The sequence below is a fragment of the Chelonoidis abingdonii genome, chromosome 7, assembly GCF_003597395.2.
Source record: "Chelonoidis abingdonii isolate Lonesome George chromosome 7, CheloAbing_2.0, whole genome shotgun sequence".
Lineage (NCBI taxonomy): Eukaryota > Metazoa > Chordata > Testudines > Testudinidae > Chelonoidis > Chelonoidis abingdonii.
This window is the reverse complement of record NC_133775.1, coordinates 72,822,905-72,835,947: the sequence shown is the minus strand read 5'-3', so window position 1 is coordinate 72,835,947 and position 13,043 is coordinate 72,822,905. Positions and strand designations below refer to the sequence as shown.

Genomic DNA, 13,043 nt, shown 5'->3' with positions numbered 1-13,043 from the left:
TGTGGAAGAAAATACAAAATAGGTGCTGATAAAAATTTGCAGATGACAGAGAGATTGATGGAAAGGTAAATAATTGGAAGTGCGGGTCATTGACACTGAGCAATCTGGATCGCTGTATAACCTGAGACCAAACACCATGTGTTTTAGTAAGACAAATGCAATATCATACCTTTACAGACAAACATTATCGGCCATACTTTTGTTTTGAAAATCTCGGAAGCAGTGAGTCTGAGAAAATATTTAAGGGTTGTTATATCATCATCAGCAGCAGCAGTATCCCTGAGTATTACATCATGAGAATTAAAACAAACAAACAAACAAACAAAAAACAATTAGCCTTCACAACGTACAAAATCTTTAAGCATTAAAAAGGGGGGAACTACTTTCTAAAATTTATCCCGTGAGTCATCAATAAATCCTGACCATGATCGGATGGCAGGGCCGGCTTTAGCAAGTGTGCGGCCCAATTGATGGGGCTTGTACTCACCGGGTGGAGCTCCGAGTCTTCTGCGGCACTTTGGATTGCCGCGCTCCGGCCAGGACAGCCGGGCCGGGACTTGCAGTGCTCTGGCCGGCGCTGCTGCCGCGGGAGCAGGGCCGCGGGACTTGCACCGCTCGGGCTGGCACTCTGACAGGGAGCGGGCCGCGGGACTCGCAGCCCTCGGGCCGGCGCTCTGACCTGGGGAGCGGGGCCGCGGGACTTGCAGCGCTCGGGCCGGTGGAGCAGGGCTGCGGGACTTGCAGCGCTCCGGCTGGCACGCTGACGGGGAGCGGGGCCGCGGGACTTGCAACGCTCGGGCTGACGCTCCTGCAGGGGGAGCGGGGTTGCGGGACTTGCAGCGATCTTGCCGGCGCTCCTGACTGAGGAGCGGGGAAGTGGATCGCGGGGTTGCTGGGCTCCGGCTGGGGTAGCCTGGTCCGCGGGGTTGCTGGGCTCCGGCAGGGGGAGCGGGGCCGTGGGGCTTGCGCCGCTTGGGCCGGCGCTCTGCCGGTGGAGCCGGGCCGCGGGACTTGCAGCGCTTGGGCTGGCGCTCTGACCTGGGGAGCGGAGCCGCGGGACTTGCAGCGCTGGGGCCGGAGGAGGGGGGCAGCGGGACTTGCAGCTTTCGGGCTGGCGCTCCTGCCGGGGGAGCGGGGCCGCGGGGCTTCCGGCGCTTGGGCCAGCGCTCAGGCGGGGTAGCGGGGCCGCGGGGCTTACAGCGCTCCCTCGGCGCTCAGGCTTGGGTGGGCAGCGGGCTTGCAGCGCTCTGGCTGGGCAGGGGGCCCTCTTAGGTGCCCTAAGGCCACCCTGGGTTTATGCAGTGTAGCCCTATCCTAGCCATGTTAGTGCAAAGAGATTAGAGGGATAAGGTGGGTGAGGTAATAAGAACCAACTTCAAGAAGTTGGTCAAATAGAAGATATTACCTCACCTACCTTGTCACCATAGGTTTGGTTGAAACCTCTCCGGGATTCCTGCATTTAAGGTGCTCAAATGCACTTCGACTTTCCTTAAAATTCTCACAATGCCTAAGAGCGCTGTTTTCTGGCGGTGACTGATTATGATGTCTTGCACGCTTTATATGTTCTTGAATTACTCATGCATACCCTCAGGGATCGCTCCAAATATCTGTGACATTGTCTTTGTTCTGGTTTTCCATAATTATTCCACGACATGGCAGAGTTCTTCATACTTGATTATCTTCTCTTGTTTCTTTTTAATGTTTCTATCTGCTGCTATGGCAATATCAATTAGCGTTCTTATTGGTCTTCTTTTCTACAACAACTATGTTCAGCCTGTTTGCCTGCACCATTTGGTCTGTGACCATTGCCAGATCCCATAAAATCGTAGCCTCTTCATTCTCTTGCGTGTTTTCAATTTGCTAGTCATAACACAACACGGTTAGCTGAAATCCGTACTTGAGACAGGGACTCCAGTTCATACACTTGGTGACCTAATTGTGTGTGTTCATATATTCTTTCCCAACTAGACTGCTAGAGGTGCTCAACACATGCTGCACCGCCTCTCTCTCTTTTCAGAAAACATGCTGCAGTTTGGGGAACAGTTCTGTTGGTCACTTTTGTTTCGAACATACTAAAGCCTTAAAGACTGCTCTTGTGCACTGATGAGTCTCTCTCTCTCTCTGCCTCGCTCATTCTCTTGAGGTAGCTTGCAAACCATGAGTTTGTTAATCTTCAATCAGTTGTGGGTTTTATCTCTCTCCACTACTGTCTGTGCACTGATTTCTGTGTAAATCTTCTGAATATTTCTTTGGCAATTTGTTTTCTGCATTCATTTTTACTTTCTTGGGCTGGGATGCATGCTCAGCCATCACGTGTTATAACCACCAGATGACATTTTACTCTGGCTGCCTCCTCTTATATTTTCATGTTATATTCTTCATTGTTAATTGCTTCTTCCACAGATAGCGAACCTTTTCCTCCATCACATCATCAGATGTATATCCTGTCCACATCTTGATTGACATTCATTACGCTATGCATCTCCAGAGCTTTCTTGTTTGGATGTCGATTTCTTTCTTCTCTCTTGATTCCACTTGGGCACACTGGCAGTGTACCCTACTACAGGCATTACCCACATAGTAATGGTTTGGATCAAATGATTTGAGTTTTCTCATTAGAGTAGCTCTTACTCATTTGTAATGTTATTTCCGCACTCTTCATTAACTTTATTAGGTTGCAACTCAGACAGTTCTCCGATTCCAAGGTATTTGCAGGGACCATGGTGCGAGATATGTTGGATAGCATCTTTGTTAACTTGTATGCACTCTGAATGTACCAGTTTGCTTCTCTTTACAGAGGCCAAGCCAACCCAAAACTTTATATCTTCACCAAAATTTTCTACATATAATCAATCTCAGTATTGCCTTTTGTGACTTTCCATATAGCTTCAGCTCATCCATGTGTAACAATGGCCAATTGGTTGCTGCTCTTATGATAACTACAGTTTATCTCACAAAGCATCTATGACAGTGGAACCATTGCTACCATGAGCAGCATTGGTGAAAAGGAGTCTGCTTGAAAGATTCCTCTTCTAATTTAGACCTCATCAGTGAGAGTCCATTCTGGGTAGAGTTGAACGTTCCAGTTAATCAGAGATTGCCATAAAAAGGAAATAATCTTTGGATAAACCTTGTGCATTTTCATTGTCCTAGTGGTCCACAAATGTGGGATGATGTTCTATGCTTTCTGATTGTCTGTCCACACCATCTCTCATTTTCTCTCTCTTTTTGTGTTTTGAATCTTTTTTGATCCTTTTGTTCAGCCTGACACGGTCTTTTGTCCCTTTTCATGTTTACTGTGCAGTCTTTTTGCTCAGGAGGCAGCATTCCATTGTGAGCTAGCACTATTTGGATCTTCTTTGCCAGAATTGCCATTAGAAGTTCCCACATAGTTGGCAAAAGTGATCAGCCATAATTCATAAGATCACTGTGGTCTTCTTTCTTTTTTTTTTTGCATGAGGATGGTCCTTCCTGTCGCTGTCCATCTTGGACTCCCTTTCTTCAAATAGGTATTTAGTTTTTCAAGTACACAGTGGAGAGAGGTATTTCGGTCAGAATCCTCACACCCCATCTGGACCAGGGGCTTACCTATTTTTCATTCCTGTCAGTATCTCACCTGTTTCTTTCTTTGATATTCCTGTGTATTGGTGATTTCTAAATTTTTCTCTCACATTTTTAATCCAGTCTCTTGTTGGTTATGTTGCTTATTCTCAGACCACGTCTTTCCAGTAGCACTGGAACTATTCCACGTTATTTATTGGCTCTATTTCCCCCCTATTCTGCTTTACTCTCAATCTGGTCAAATAATCTTTTAGCATCTCTCATGAAGAACCTGGTCTCTTGATACTGACAGCTTTGTACTGAACAGATATCAAATCTATGAATTAGTGCAATCAGCTTCTGTTTACACTGCTTCTTCACAACTCTCACATCCAGGGCCGGCGCTTCCATTTAGGCGACCTACGCAGTTGGCTATGGCCCCAGGATTTGGGGGGGGCGGCATTTTGCTGCCCTCGGCAGCAATTTGGCAGCGGGGGGTCCTTTTGCGCTCCAGGTCTTCGGCTGCAATTCTGCGGCTGCTCCTTCACTCGCTCCAGGACCCCCCGCCGAAGTGCCCCGAAGACCGGAGCGTGGAAGGACCCCTACCGCAGAATTGCCACCAACGACAGGGAACATAGAAGGACCCCCGCCTAGGGCGCCAAAAACCCTGGCGCCACTCCTGCTCACTTCCCTTTTATGCAGCTATTTCATCTGCAGGGCCATTCACTTCCTTTTTCTCCTCAAATGATTTTTTCTCCAGTTCTCCAATGGGAAGATACCTTGGTGTAAAGTCTTAATTTTCTGGTCTAACCTTCATTTCCATAGAGGTTCATTAATATAGGGAGCTTTCTGTTGGTTCACTTCCTGAGTTGGCTTGACGTTAAACTGATGAGCTGCTACTGTTGCTGTAGCATCAATTATATCTTTAAATTGGCTAATATTTATTGTACTTAAAGCTTTCTGGAGCGCTACAGTCAATACTTACATCATATCATCTAGTCTTTGCTGGTCTACAAATTTCATATATGGAAGTGCTGGTCAGGGCTCTATTATTTATTTACTTGTATTACCATCGTGTCTAGGAGTCATAGCCGTGGCCCAGGCATCCATTGTGCTGAGTGATGTAAAAATACAGAAAAAAGACAGTTCCTGCCCCAAAGACAGCTAGTAATCTAACTATAAAACAGGAGACACAGATGGATATAGACAGATAGATGGGGGAGTATTAGGAAACAATGAAACAATGTTGGTCAGCATGATAGGAAATGATTAAATCCTGCAGCATGTAAAACCTGTATTATTAAGTCTTTTGTAGACACCTTGGCAAAGACAGTTTAAACAGTAATTTGATGTGTATGGCAGCTCCCCCCAAGTGGGGGAGCAACATGGGAAAAAGCATATAGGTGCTTGTATGAAAATTTAAAAAGTGAGTAGAGCAGGCTGGTATCATTAGCTGATTGGAGGTGGTAGGTGAGATCTAAATAGTGAATGAGAGTTGATAGGGGATAGGACAGGAAGGGCTTGAAATTGAAGATAAGCAGTTTATTTGTGATGTTACAGAGAAGAGGTGCTAGTGGAGGGATGCAAAAAGAACAGTGATGTAGCCAAAGAAATGGCCTAGAACAATGATATTTTCAGCAGAAGAAAATGAATATTAGCAGGACAAGATTGCATTTGCCGAAGCCAGAGAAAAAGATGTTACAGTACTCAACACATGAGACGATGAGAGCCTGGTGAGAGTTATACCTGTTTGGATGGTTAGCAAATACCATATGTTAGAGATATTATGCAGCAAGAATCAGGAAAATTGAGTCATAACCTGGAAATGAGGACCTAGAGAGTGGTATGAATTAAAGATGGCACCCAGATTATGGGTGTGAGTTACAGGCAGGATGGTGATATTGTTCACAGTGATAGAAAGAAGGCAGAGAGCACAGGTTGGAAGGAAGATGAAAAGCTTTGTTTTACTCATTCTCAGCTTGGGCTGATAGCTAGATATTCAAGAGATGTCGAAGAGACAATCCCTGATTTTAGTTTAGACCGATGAAGACAGGTTTGGATTAGAGAGGTAGATCTGTGAGTCACCAACACAGAGATAATAGTTTAAATTTTATTTATGGGTAAGATTACCCAGAGATAATCTGGGAGGGGTGAAGAGAAGAGGACAAATGACAAAACCATGTGGAATCCCAGATGAAAGATGGAAGGTGGATGAGAAGGGGTCTCTGAAGGATACTCTGAAGGAACCATTAGAGAGGTTAGAGGAAAACCATGAGAGGATAGAGTCATAGAATCCAAAGCAGGACAATACTGTAAGAAGAAGATTATGGCTGACAGTCTCAAAGGCAATTGACAAGCTGAGGACTGAATACTGATTCTAACATGTGACTAGCAAAATTCATTAGAGGCTTTGGTGGGAATACTTTCAGTGAAGTCCACAGGATAGAATCCATATTGGAGAGGGTCTAGGGTAGAATTGGAGGAGAGAGGCTCCATACAGTGATTTTAAATGGTCCATTCAACATGCTCAGAGATGAAAGGGGGACGTGAAATGGGGTAGTGATTCGAGAGGCAAGTAGGGACAAGGGTGGAGTGGTTTGTTTATATATTTAATGGTAGATTGTAAAACATGCTTCTTTGAGGGGAAAGAGCCAGAGGAGAGGAAAGGAGAGGAGGAGTGTGGACACAAGGGCTATCAGGAGATGGGATCACTGGGACATATGGAGGGGTTACTGTGGAACTCTTTGCCAGAGGATCATGCGAAGACCAAGACTATAACAGGGTTAAAAAAAGAACTAGATAAATTCATAGAGGATAGGTCCATCGACGGCTATAAGACAGGTTGGTGTCCCTAGCCTGTTTGCCAGAAGCTGGGAATGAACGACAGGGGATGGATCATGTGATCATACCTGTTCTGTTCATTCTCTCTGGGGCACCTGGCATTGGCCACTGTTGGAAGACAGGATACTGGGCTAGATGGATCTTTGGTCTAACCCAGCATGGCCGTTCTTATGTTCTTATGTTAGAGGAGGAGAAACGATGAGAAACTTTTGTGTATTTGACAGGGGAAGAGAGAGTTATACCGTCAGGGTGTATAAACATTTGAATGAGCTCTCTTGTGATGTTGCTGCAAAAGGGATGGCAACATCATTGGATGTATAATCTGGGGGATATGGAACAGGAGTGGGTATTGGCACTGGAACAATTTGCATAGAACCACTGAACCAAACCGTAAACACTGTATATGATGGAAACCACTTCAAGACAGGAAGTGTAGCAGCACCCTCGGCACAGCTATTTTCAGCAACTGTGGGGATATGGGATAGGAGTAGAAAGATGTCATTATCTCAGCATACTATACTGGTGCGATTGTTCCTCGAATAGTGTGTCCATTTGTGCTGTCCACACTTTGAAAGAGATGCTCAAAATGGAAGGGGTTCAGAGAAAAGATACAAAAATGATTAGAAGACTGGACAACATATCTTATAGTGAGAGACGTAGTGAACTCAATTTATCCAGTTTATTAAACAGCAGATTAACATGCAACTGGATCATGGAATATAAGTAGCTATACTGGGAAAACATACCTGATTTAAGAGAACTTTAATATAGCAGACAGATATGACGAGGCAATAACTGGATCCAAAAGTTAGAAAAACTTAAATTGGAAATTAGGCAACTTTTTGACAGTGATAGTAATTAACTACTAGAAAAGCTTTTATAAGAGAAGTAGCTAAGTCATCGTCACTTGGAGTCTTTAAAAAACGTTTGGCTGTCTTTCTAAAAAATATGATTGAACCACCACTTGTAATGCTCTAATAATGCCACTTACATATAGGGAAGAATAGTTTCCCCACTGCGGGCATTATTGGGTGAGATTATCTGCCCTGTGTTGTGTGGTAGGTCGGACTAGATGCTATTAGAAGTTCTTGACGGCCTTAAAAATTGTAAATCTGTGACTGATTGGTCATATACATTAACCATAACTTACAGTTGTTTATTTAATTTCAGTTCCAACACATTCAGTTGTTGACATTTGCATTTTGTACATAAATATAATGTTCTTTGGGCCAGAATCTGCTCTTATTTATACAGATACGAATTTAGAGTCATAATACTTATAATTTAAATAGCACTTTTAATTCGGACATTTCAAATAGTTTGCAAAGGTAACGTTGCCAATATTATCTACCCCTTTCAAAAATGGAAAACTGAAACACAGAGGGCTTTAGTGACTGCACAAAGGCTGGAGCAAATCAACGGCAAGGTGGAATATAATCACAGTTTAATGATTCTCGTTACCGTGTCTTACTGGATCACGCTGTGTCCAGATTCGTCATTCTGCCTTTACACTGCAGTAACTGAGATCAGAATGTAGCTCCCTCTGTACAGCTACTGTAGGTCACAAAATATAGGAATTCAGGGAAACTTTCTTCCAGACCGACAGACTATCTAATTCTTCACAGTCATTTTAAAAAATTAATCAAACAGTTGTGGAACCTGATCATATAAAACTTCACAGAAAACAAAAGAAAGCGAAATTAAAATTAATGCCAAACAGTTTCTACTTTTTCGTATGGATTATGCAGTATATATTTGTCAAATGAGTTACGATTCTACTTTCTCTTTCACGAGATCAATTTAGTTGTAGTTCTGCGGCCGAGACTGAAAGTGCCGCTGTTGGCCAATGCGGTGCAGGAGCCGCTGCTGGAGAGCCATAGGAGCCTCCTGCAGTGCGATTGCTCAGTAACACAGCACAGATCCGAGAGAAAACAAAGCAGGGAAAAGCTCTCACACACTTGCTGAGAAAAGAAATCCTCTCCGGGACGCATGGTGTGTTACTAAGTAGAGAAGTTCATTTTGTTTACGTGGAAGTGACTAGTCTGGAAAATCTTTCAGTGTAACGGGAATTTAAAACAAAGAATCTATTTAGACCAGACAGGCCAGGAGAGCGTATCGGAGAGTGACTGAGATGGAAATCAGGCACAGAGATCTGAGCCGGGCAGTCACACGGCAGGTACTGTTGTTTTCCTTTTTAGTCTCTTTGTTCTGCCGTGCGGTCTCGGAGCAGATTCGTTATTCGATTCCTGAGGAAATGGCCAAAGGTTCCTTTGTGGGGAATCTCGCCAAGGATTTGGGATTAAATACCAGAGAAATGCAGCAGCGGAAGCTCCGTGTCAGTTCGGAAAAGCAATAATTCAGTGTGAATGGGGAAAATGGCAATCTGTATGTGAATGGTAGGATAGACCGGGAGGAGATATGCGGGGAGACACCCCTTTGTGTCCTGACACTCGAAACGGTGGTGGAAAATCCTTTAAATATTTATCATGTGAACTTCGAAATCCGGGACATTAATGACAACGCCCCGCGGTTCCAAAGAAACAGCGTTGATTTAGAAATCAGTGAATCGACACCAGCAGGCGCGAGATTCCCAGTAGAATCTGCACAAGATCCAGACGTTGGGATCAACTCCCTGCAGAGATACCAGCTCAGTAAAAACCCCCATTTTATCTTACCCGTGAAGGAGACCCCAGATGGTATTAAGCATGCGGAAATAATTTTAGAAAAACTTTTAGATCGAGAGCAACAAAGTTCTCATCACTTAATTCTGACGGCTGTGGATGGGGGAGATCCATCTAGAACGGGGACAGTTACCATTAACGTTAAAATTTCTGACGCCAATGACAATCCTCCAGTATTCACCGAAGAGATCTACAAAGTCAGACTGAGGGAAAATCTACCAAAAGGCTCCTTAGTGCTTCAGGTGAAAGCCACGGATAAGGATGAAGGGCTGAATGCAAAGATCACCTACACCTTCCGCGACATACAAGACACAGGGCGCCAATTATTCAGCCTAGACCCAGAGAAAGGAGACATTACAAGTACAGAGCTTCTGGATTTTGAAAAGAAAAACAAATACATGTTGGGGATAGAAGCCAGAGATGGCGGTGATCTGATAGGTCACTGCAAAGTAGAGATAGAAATTATTGACGAGAACGACAATGCCCCAGAAGTGACTCTAACATCCATGTCCAGTCCTATCTCCGAAGAGTCAGTGCCCGGAACAGTGATAGCTCTGATCAAAGTCTATGACCGAGATGCCGGTGAAAATGGAGACGTCACCTGTCATCTTCAACACAACTTGCCTTTTAAAATAGTGTCGTCCTCTAATAATTATCACAAAATTCTCACAGACAGCCCCCTGGACAGGGAAAGGACCCCGGAGTACAATAGAGGCACAGGGAAGAGAGCGCGCCGCGAGTGACAATAGTGCACAATCACAGCCACAGACAAAAGGCTTGTCCCCGGCTCTCCACCCAGAAAACCATCCTGGTTACAAGATTCTCGTGATATGCATCATGATAACGCCCCTGTCTTTGAGAAACCCTTCCGCTACCGCGCGGTCTATGTGCCAGAGAACAATCCCTCTGGGCCTCTGATTTTCAGAGTAGGTAGAGCCTCAGACCGGGATCTGACCGGAACGTGTTTTTGTTTTTTAACCGCGCCTAGTCACTTTTGTACTCCATCCTAGAGCAGCAACCGTCCAGGAGCTGCCTCTGCTCTCCTCCTACATCTCCATTAATCTCTGCCCAGACCGGAGCCTATCTATGGCCCAGCGCTCTATCGACTACGAGCAAGTTCCGGGAGTTTGAAGTGCAACTGCAGGGCCCAAAGATGGCGGGGTCCTCCGCCTCTCAGCAGCAATGTGCACCGTCAGGGTGTTTATTCTGGATCAGAATGATAACGCCCCTCGCATCCTGTACCCTTCCGTGGGAGCCGATGGCTCCGCCTTGTTCGAGATGGTCCCTCGCTCGGCCGAGGCAGGTTATCTGGTGACGAAGGTGGTGGCGGTGGATGCTGACTCAGGACACAATGCCTGGCTCTCCTACCATTTGCTCCAGGCCACGGAACCGACGCTGTTCAGCATGGGGCTGCACACCGGGGAGATCCGGACAGCCCGCGCCTTTGCGGACAGAGATGCTGTGAAGCACAGGCTGGTCACCCTGGTGAAGGATAACGGGCAGCCGCCTCTGTCAGCCACAGTGACTCTCAACCTGGTATTTGCCGAGAACTTCCAAGAGGCTCTTCCGGAAATGAGCGACCAATCGGGTGACTCGACACCTCAGTCTGATTTACAGTTTTACTTGGTGTTGGCTTTAGCCCTGATCTCATTTTTGTTCCTCTTGACGGTTGCACTGGCCATTGTGATGAAATGTGGAAGGTCGATGAATCCCCCAGTTTTGCGATGTTTCGGTTCTGATTATTCCAAGGAGGGTCCCGGATTGCCCCCCAGCTACTGCGATGGGACTTTACCGTATAACTATAATCAACGTTCTGCCGCAGACTCTGGCATAATGGCGTTTAGTCTCCTAAAATCAAATGATCAGAATTTCATAGAAGAGAATATTCTTTGCAGAGACAACTCTGGACTGCTACCTATGAGCAGTAAATCTGCGCCTGGAGACCCAAAGTCCGAGGCCGACACACTCCATGAGGTGAGATTCTGTCGTGATGCGCTAGTGTATCTGTGTTTTGAAACAGTTTAAATTCTAGTCAAAATTAGAGCTCTTGGACTTTTTTAGTAATATACTATTTTCTATAAGTGTTGCTTGACTAATTAGTTTCTGAATAAATTTTTATTTTATTTTCCATAATGAAGCTTGCTTTCTGTAAACAACTTTTTTTTAAGTGGTTTCATGTTCTGGTGCCAAGTTGATTGATGAGACAAGTTGAAAAGCAATAGTTTTCTGATGTGTGGAATATATCATGATGCACAATTACCAAAAGAGATATAGACTATCACTAAGTAGTTTTAATATACTATAATAATTGTAATGTTAAGACATTACTTTATTTCCACATTATTATATCTTTCTCTCCCTTTGAGTTGGAATAAGTATTAATACAAATTAAACATAAAAATATTTTTAATGTGCCTCATCCATAGCATGGGAGAATAAAGTGGCACAGAAATAAAAATAGTTACATAAATAGAAAATTTCCTGATAATATGATTAAATTATTCTCTAAACATGAAAAATGATTCTAGAGTAACATTTTAATTTCTCAGCTGATACACAGTTTGCTCTCCCTCTCATTCCTGTCTTTCTTTCATCTTTCTCCTTTCTTTTCATCAGTCTCTGAGGATTGAAGCATTAACAGCATATCTTAACACAAAGCAACTAGGGACAAATGCTTGGTCACCCTAAAGGAAGAAGATACAAATGTTGTATATAGATGTAAGAGATGTAAAGAGAACCTATGAGATATTATTTTATAATCCTTTAGGAGACATTTTCTATATCTCCTTTTCCATGCAATAACATGATTTCACAGGTATTTCATTTTCACAGATCATTAAAAACTATTTGATTTATATGTAAATGGAAATGCTAATAAGGTACTTTTGGTCTTGTCTCAGGAGGGAGCACCAATGCTCCATGATCTCCATTGGCTGTCTTTTGATTTCAAAGGTATGTCTACACTACGGGATTATTCCGATTTTACAGAAACCAATTTTTGGAAACAGATTGTATAAAGTCAAGTGCACTCAGCCACACTAACCACATTAATTCAGTGTGTCCATGTACCAAGGCTAGCATCGACTTCCAGAACATAGCTATCCCATAGTTCCCGCAATCTCCCCTGCCCATTGGAATTCTGGGATGAGATCTCAATGCCTGATGGGGACAAAAATTTGTCGTGGGTGGTTATGGGTAAATGTCATCAGTCAATCCTCCCTCCTTGAAAGCAATGGCAGACAACCATTTCACACCCTTTTCCCTGGATTGCCCGGGCAGATGCCATAGTATGGCAACCATGAAGTTAGCAAAGACTGTTACCAGCTCTACTGTACTGTCTGCTGCTTTGCAATTTGACAAAAACAGTTACCAGTCATACTGTACTGTCTGCTGCTGTCATGGGTGCTCCTGGCTGGCCTTGGTGAGGTCGGTCGGGGGCGCATGAACAAAAATGGGAATGACTCCCCAGGTCATTCTCTTCTTTAAGTTTTGTCTAATAGAGCATCAGTCCTGCCTAGAATATCAGGCAAGCCTACTAAAGAACCAGAGAGGCAAATGGCCGCTCCAGGTCAGAGCCCCAGACATCCCACAGAAATGATGAGCTGCATGCCATTCTAGGGGTGCCCCTGCAACAAAGCTAGCCGTTGCTTCCCTCCTTTCCCACCCCTCCTGGGCTACCATGGCAATTATCCCCCCATTTATGTGATGGAGTAATAAAGAATGCATGAATAAGAAACAACACTGACTTTATTGCCTCTGCAAGCAGAGATCAAAGTAGGGAGGGGAGGGTGGTTGACTTACAGCAAAGTAGAGTGAACCACCATTCTGCACTTACTCAGCCTATTGCCAAAAATGGGAATCTGTGACAAGCACTAGGATAGAAGCACAGGCAGGACTGAATCTCCATTTGTGTGTGGGCCTTTGGTTGACACTGGTAAAATACAAAATGTCCCAGGATATGTATGTTGGGGGACAGTTCTA

The 13,043-nt window shown here is 44.4% G+C and overlaps 2 protein-coding genes across 8 annotated transcripts in view; both read left to right on the top strand.

The window, feature by feature from the left end:
- The window catches only part of LOC116820233 (protocadherin gamma-A4-like), a 393,116-nt gene that overhangs the window by 105,326 nt on the left and 274,747 nt on the right, over positions 1-13,043 (top strand). The window contains exon 1 of one of the 7 annotated variants that reach the window (XM_075068036.1): positions 10,262-11,036. The exons of the other annotated variants lie outside the window; for them this stretch is intronic. Within the exon in view, the coding sequence (XP_074924137.1) occupies positions 10,341-11,036 (696 nt within the window). The 5' untranslated portion in view covers positions 10,262-10,340. Of the gene's footprint in view, positions 1-10,261; positions 11,037-13,043 lie in introns of those variants that run through there. 7 annotated transcript variants of the gene reach the window in all.
- Positions 8,328-9,805, top strand: LOC142047147 (protocadherin gamma-B5-like). The gene is given in 1 exon segment (XM_075068250.1): positions 8,328-9,805. A coding segment is annotated over 1 exon segment (1,293 nt). The 5' UTR covers positions 8,328-8,512.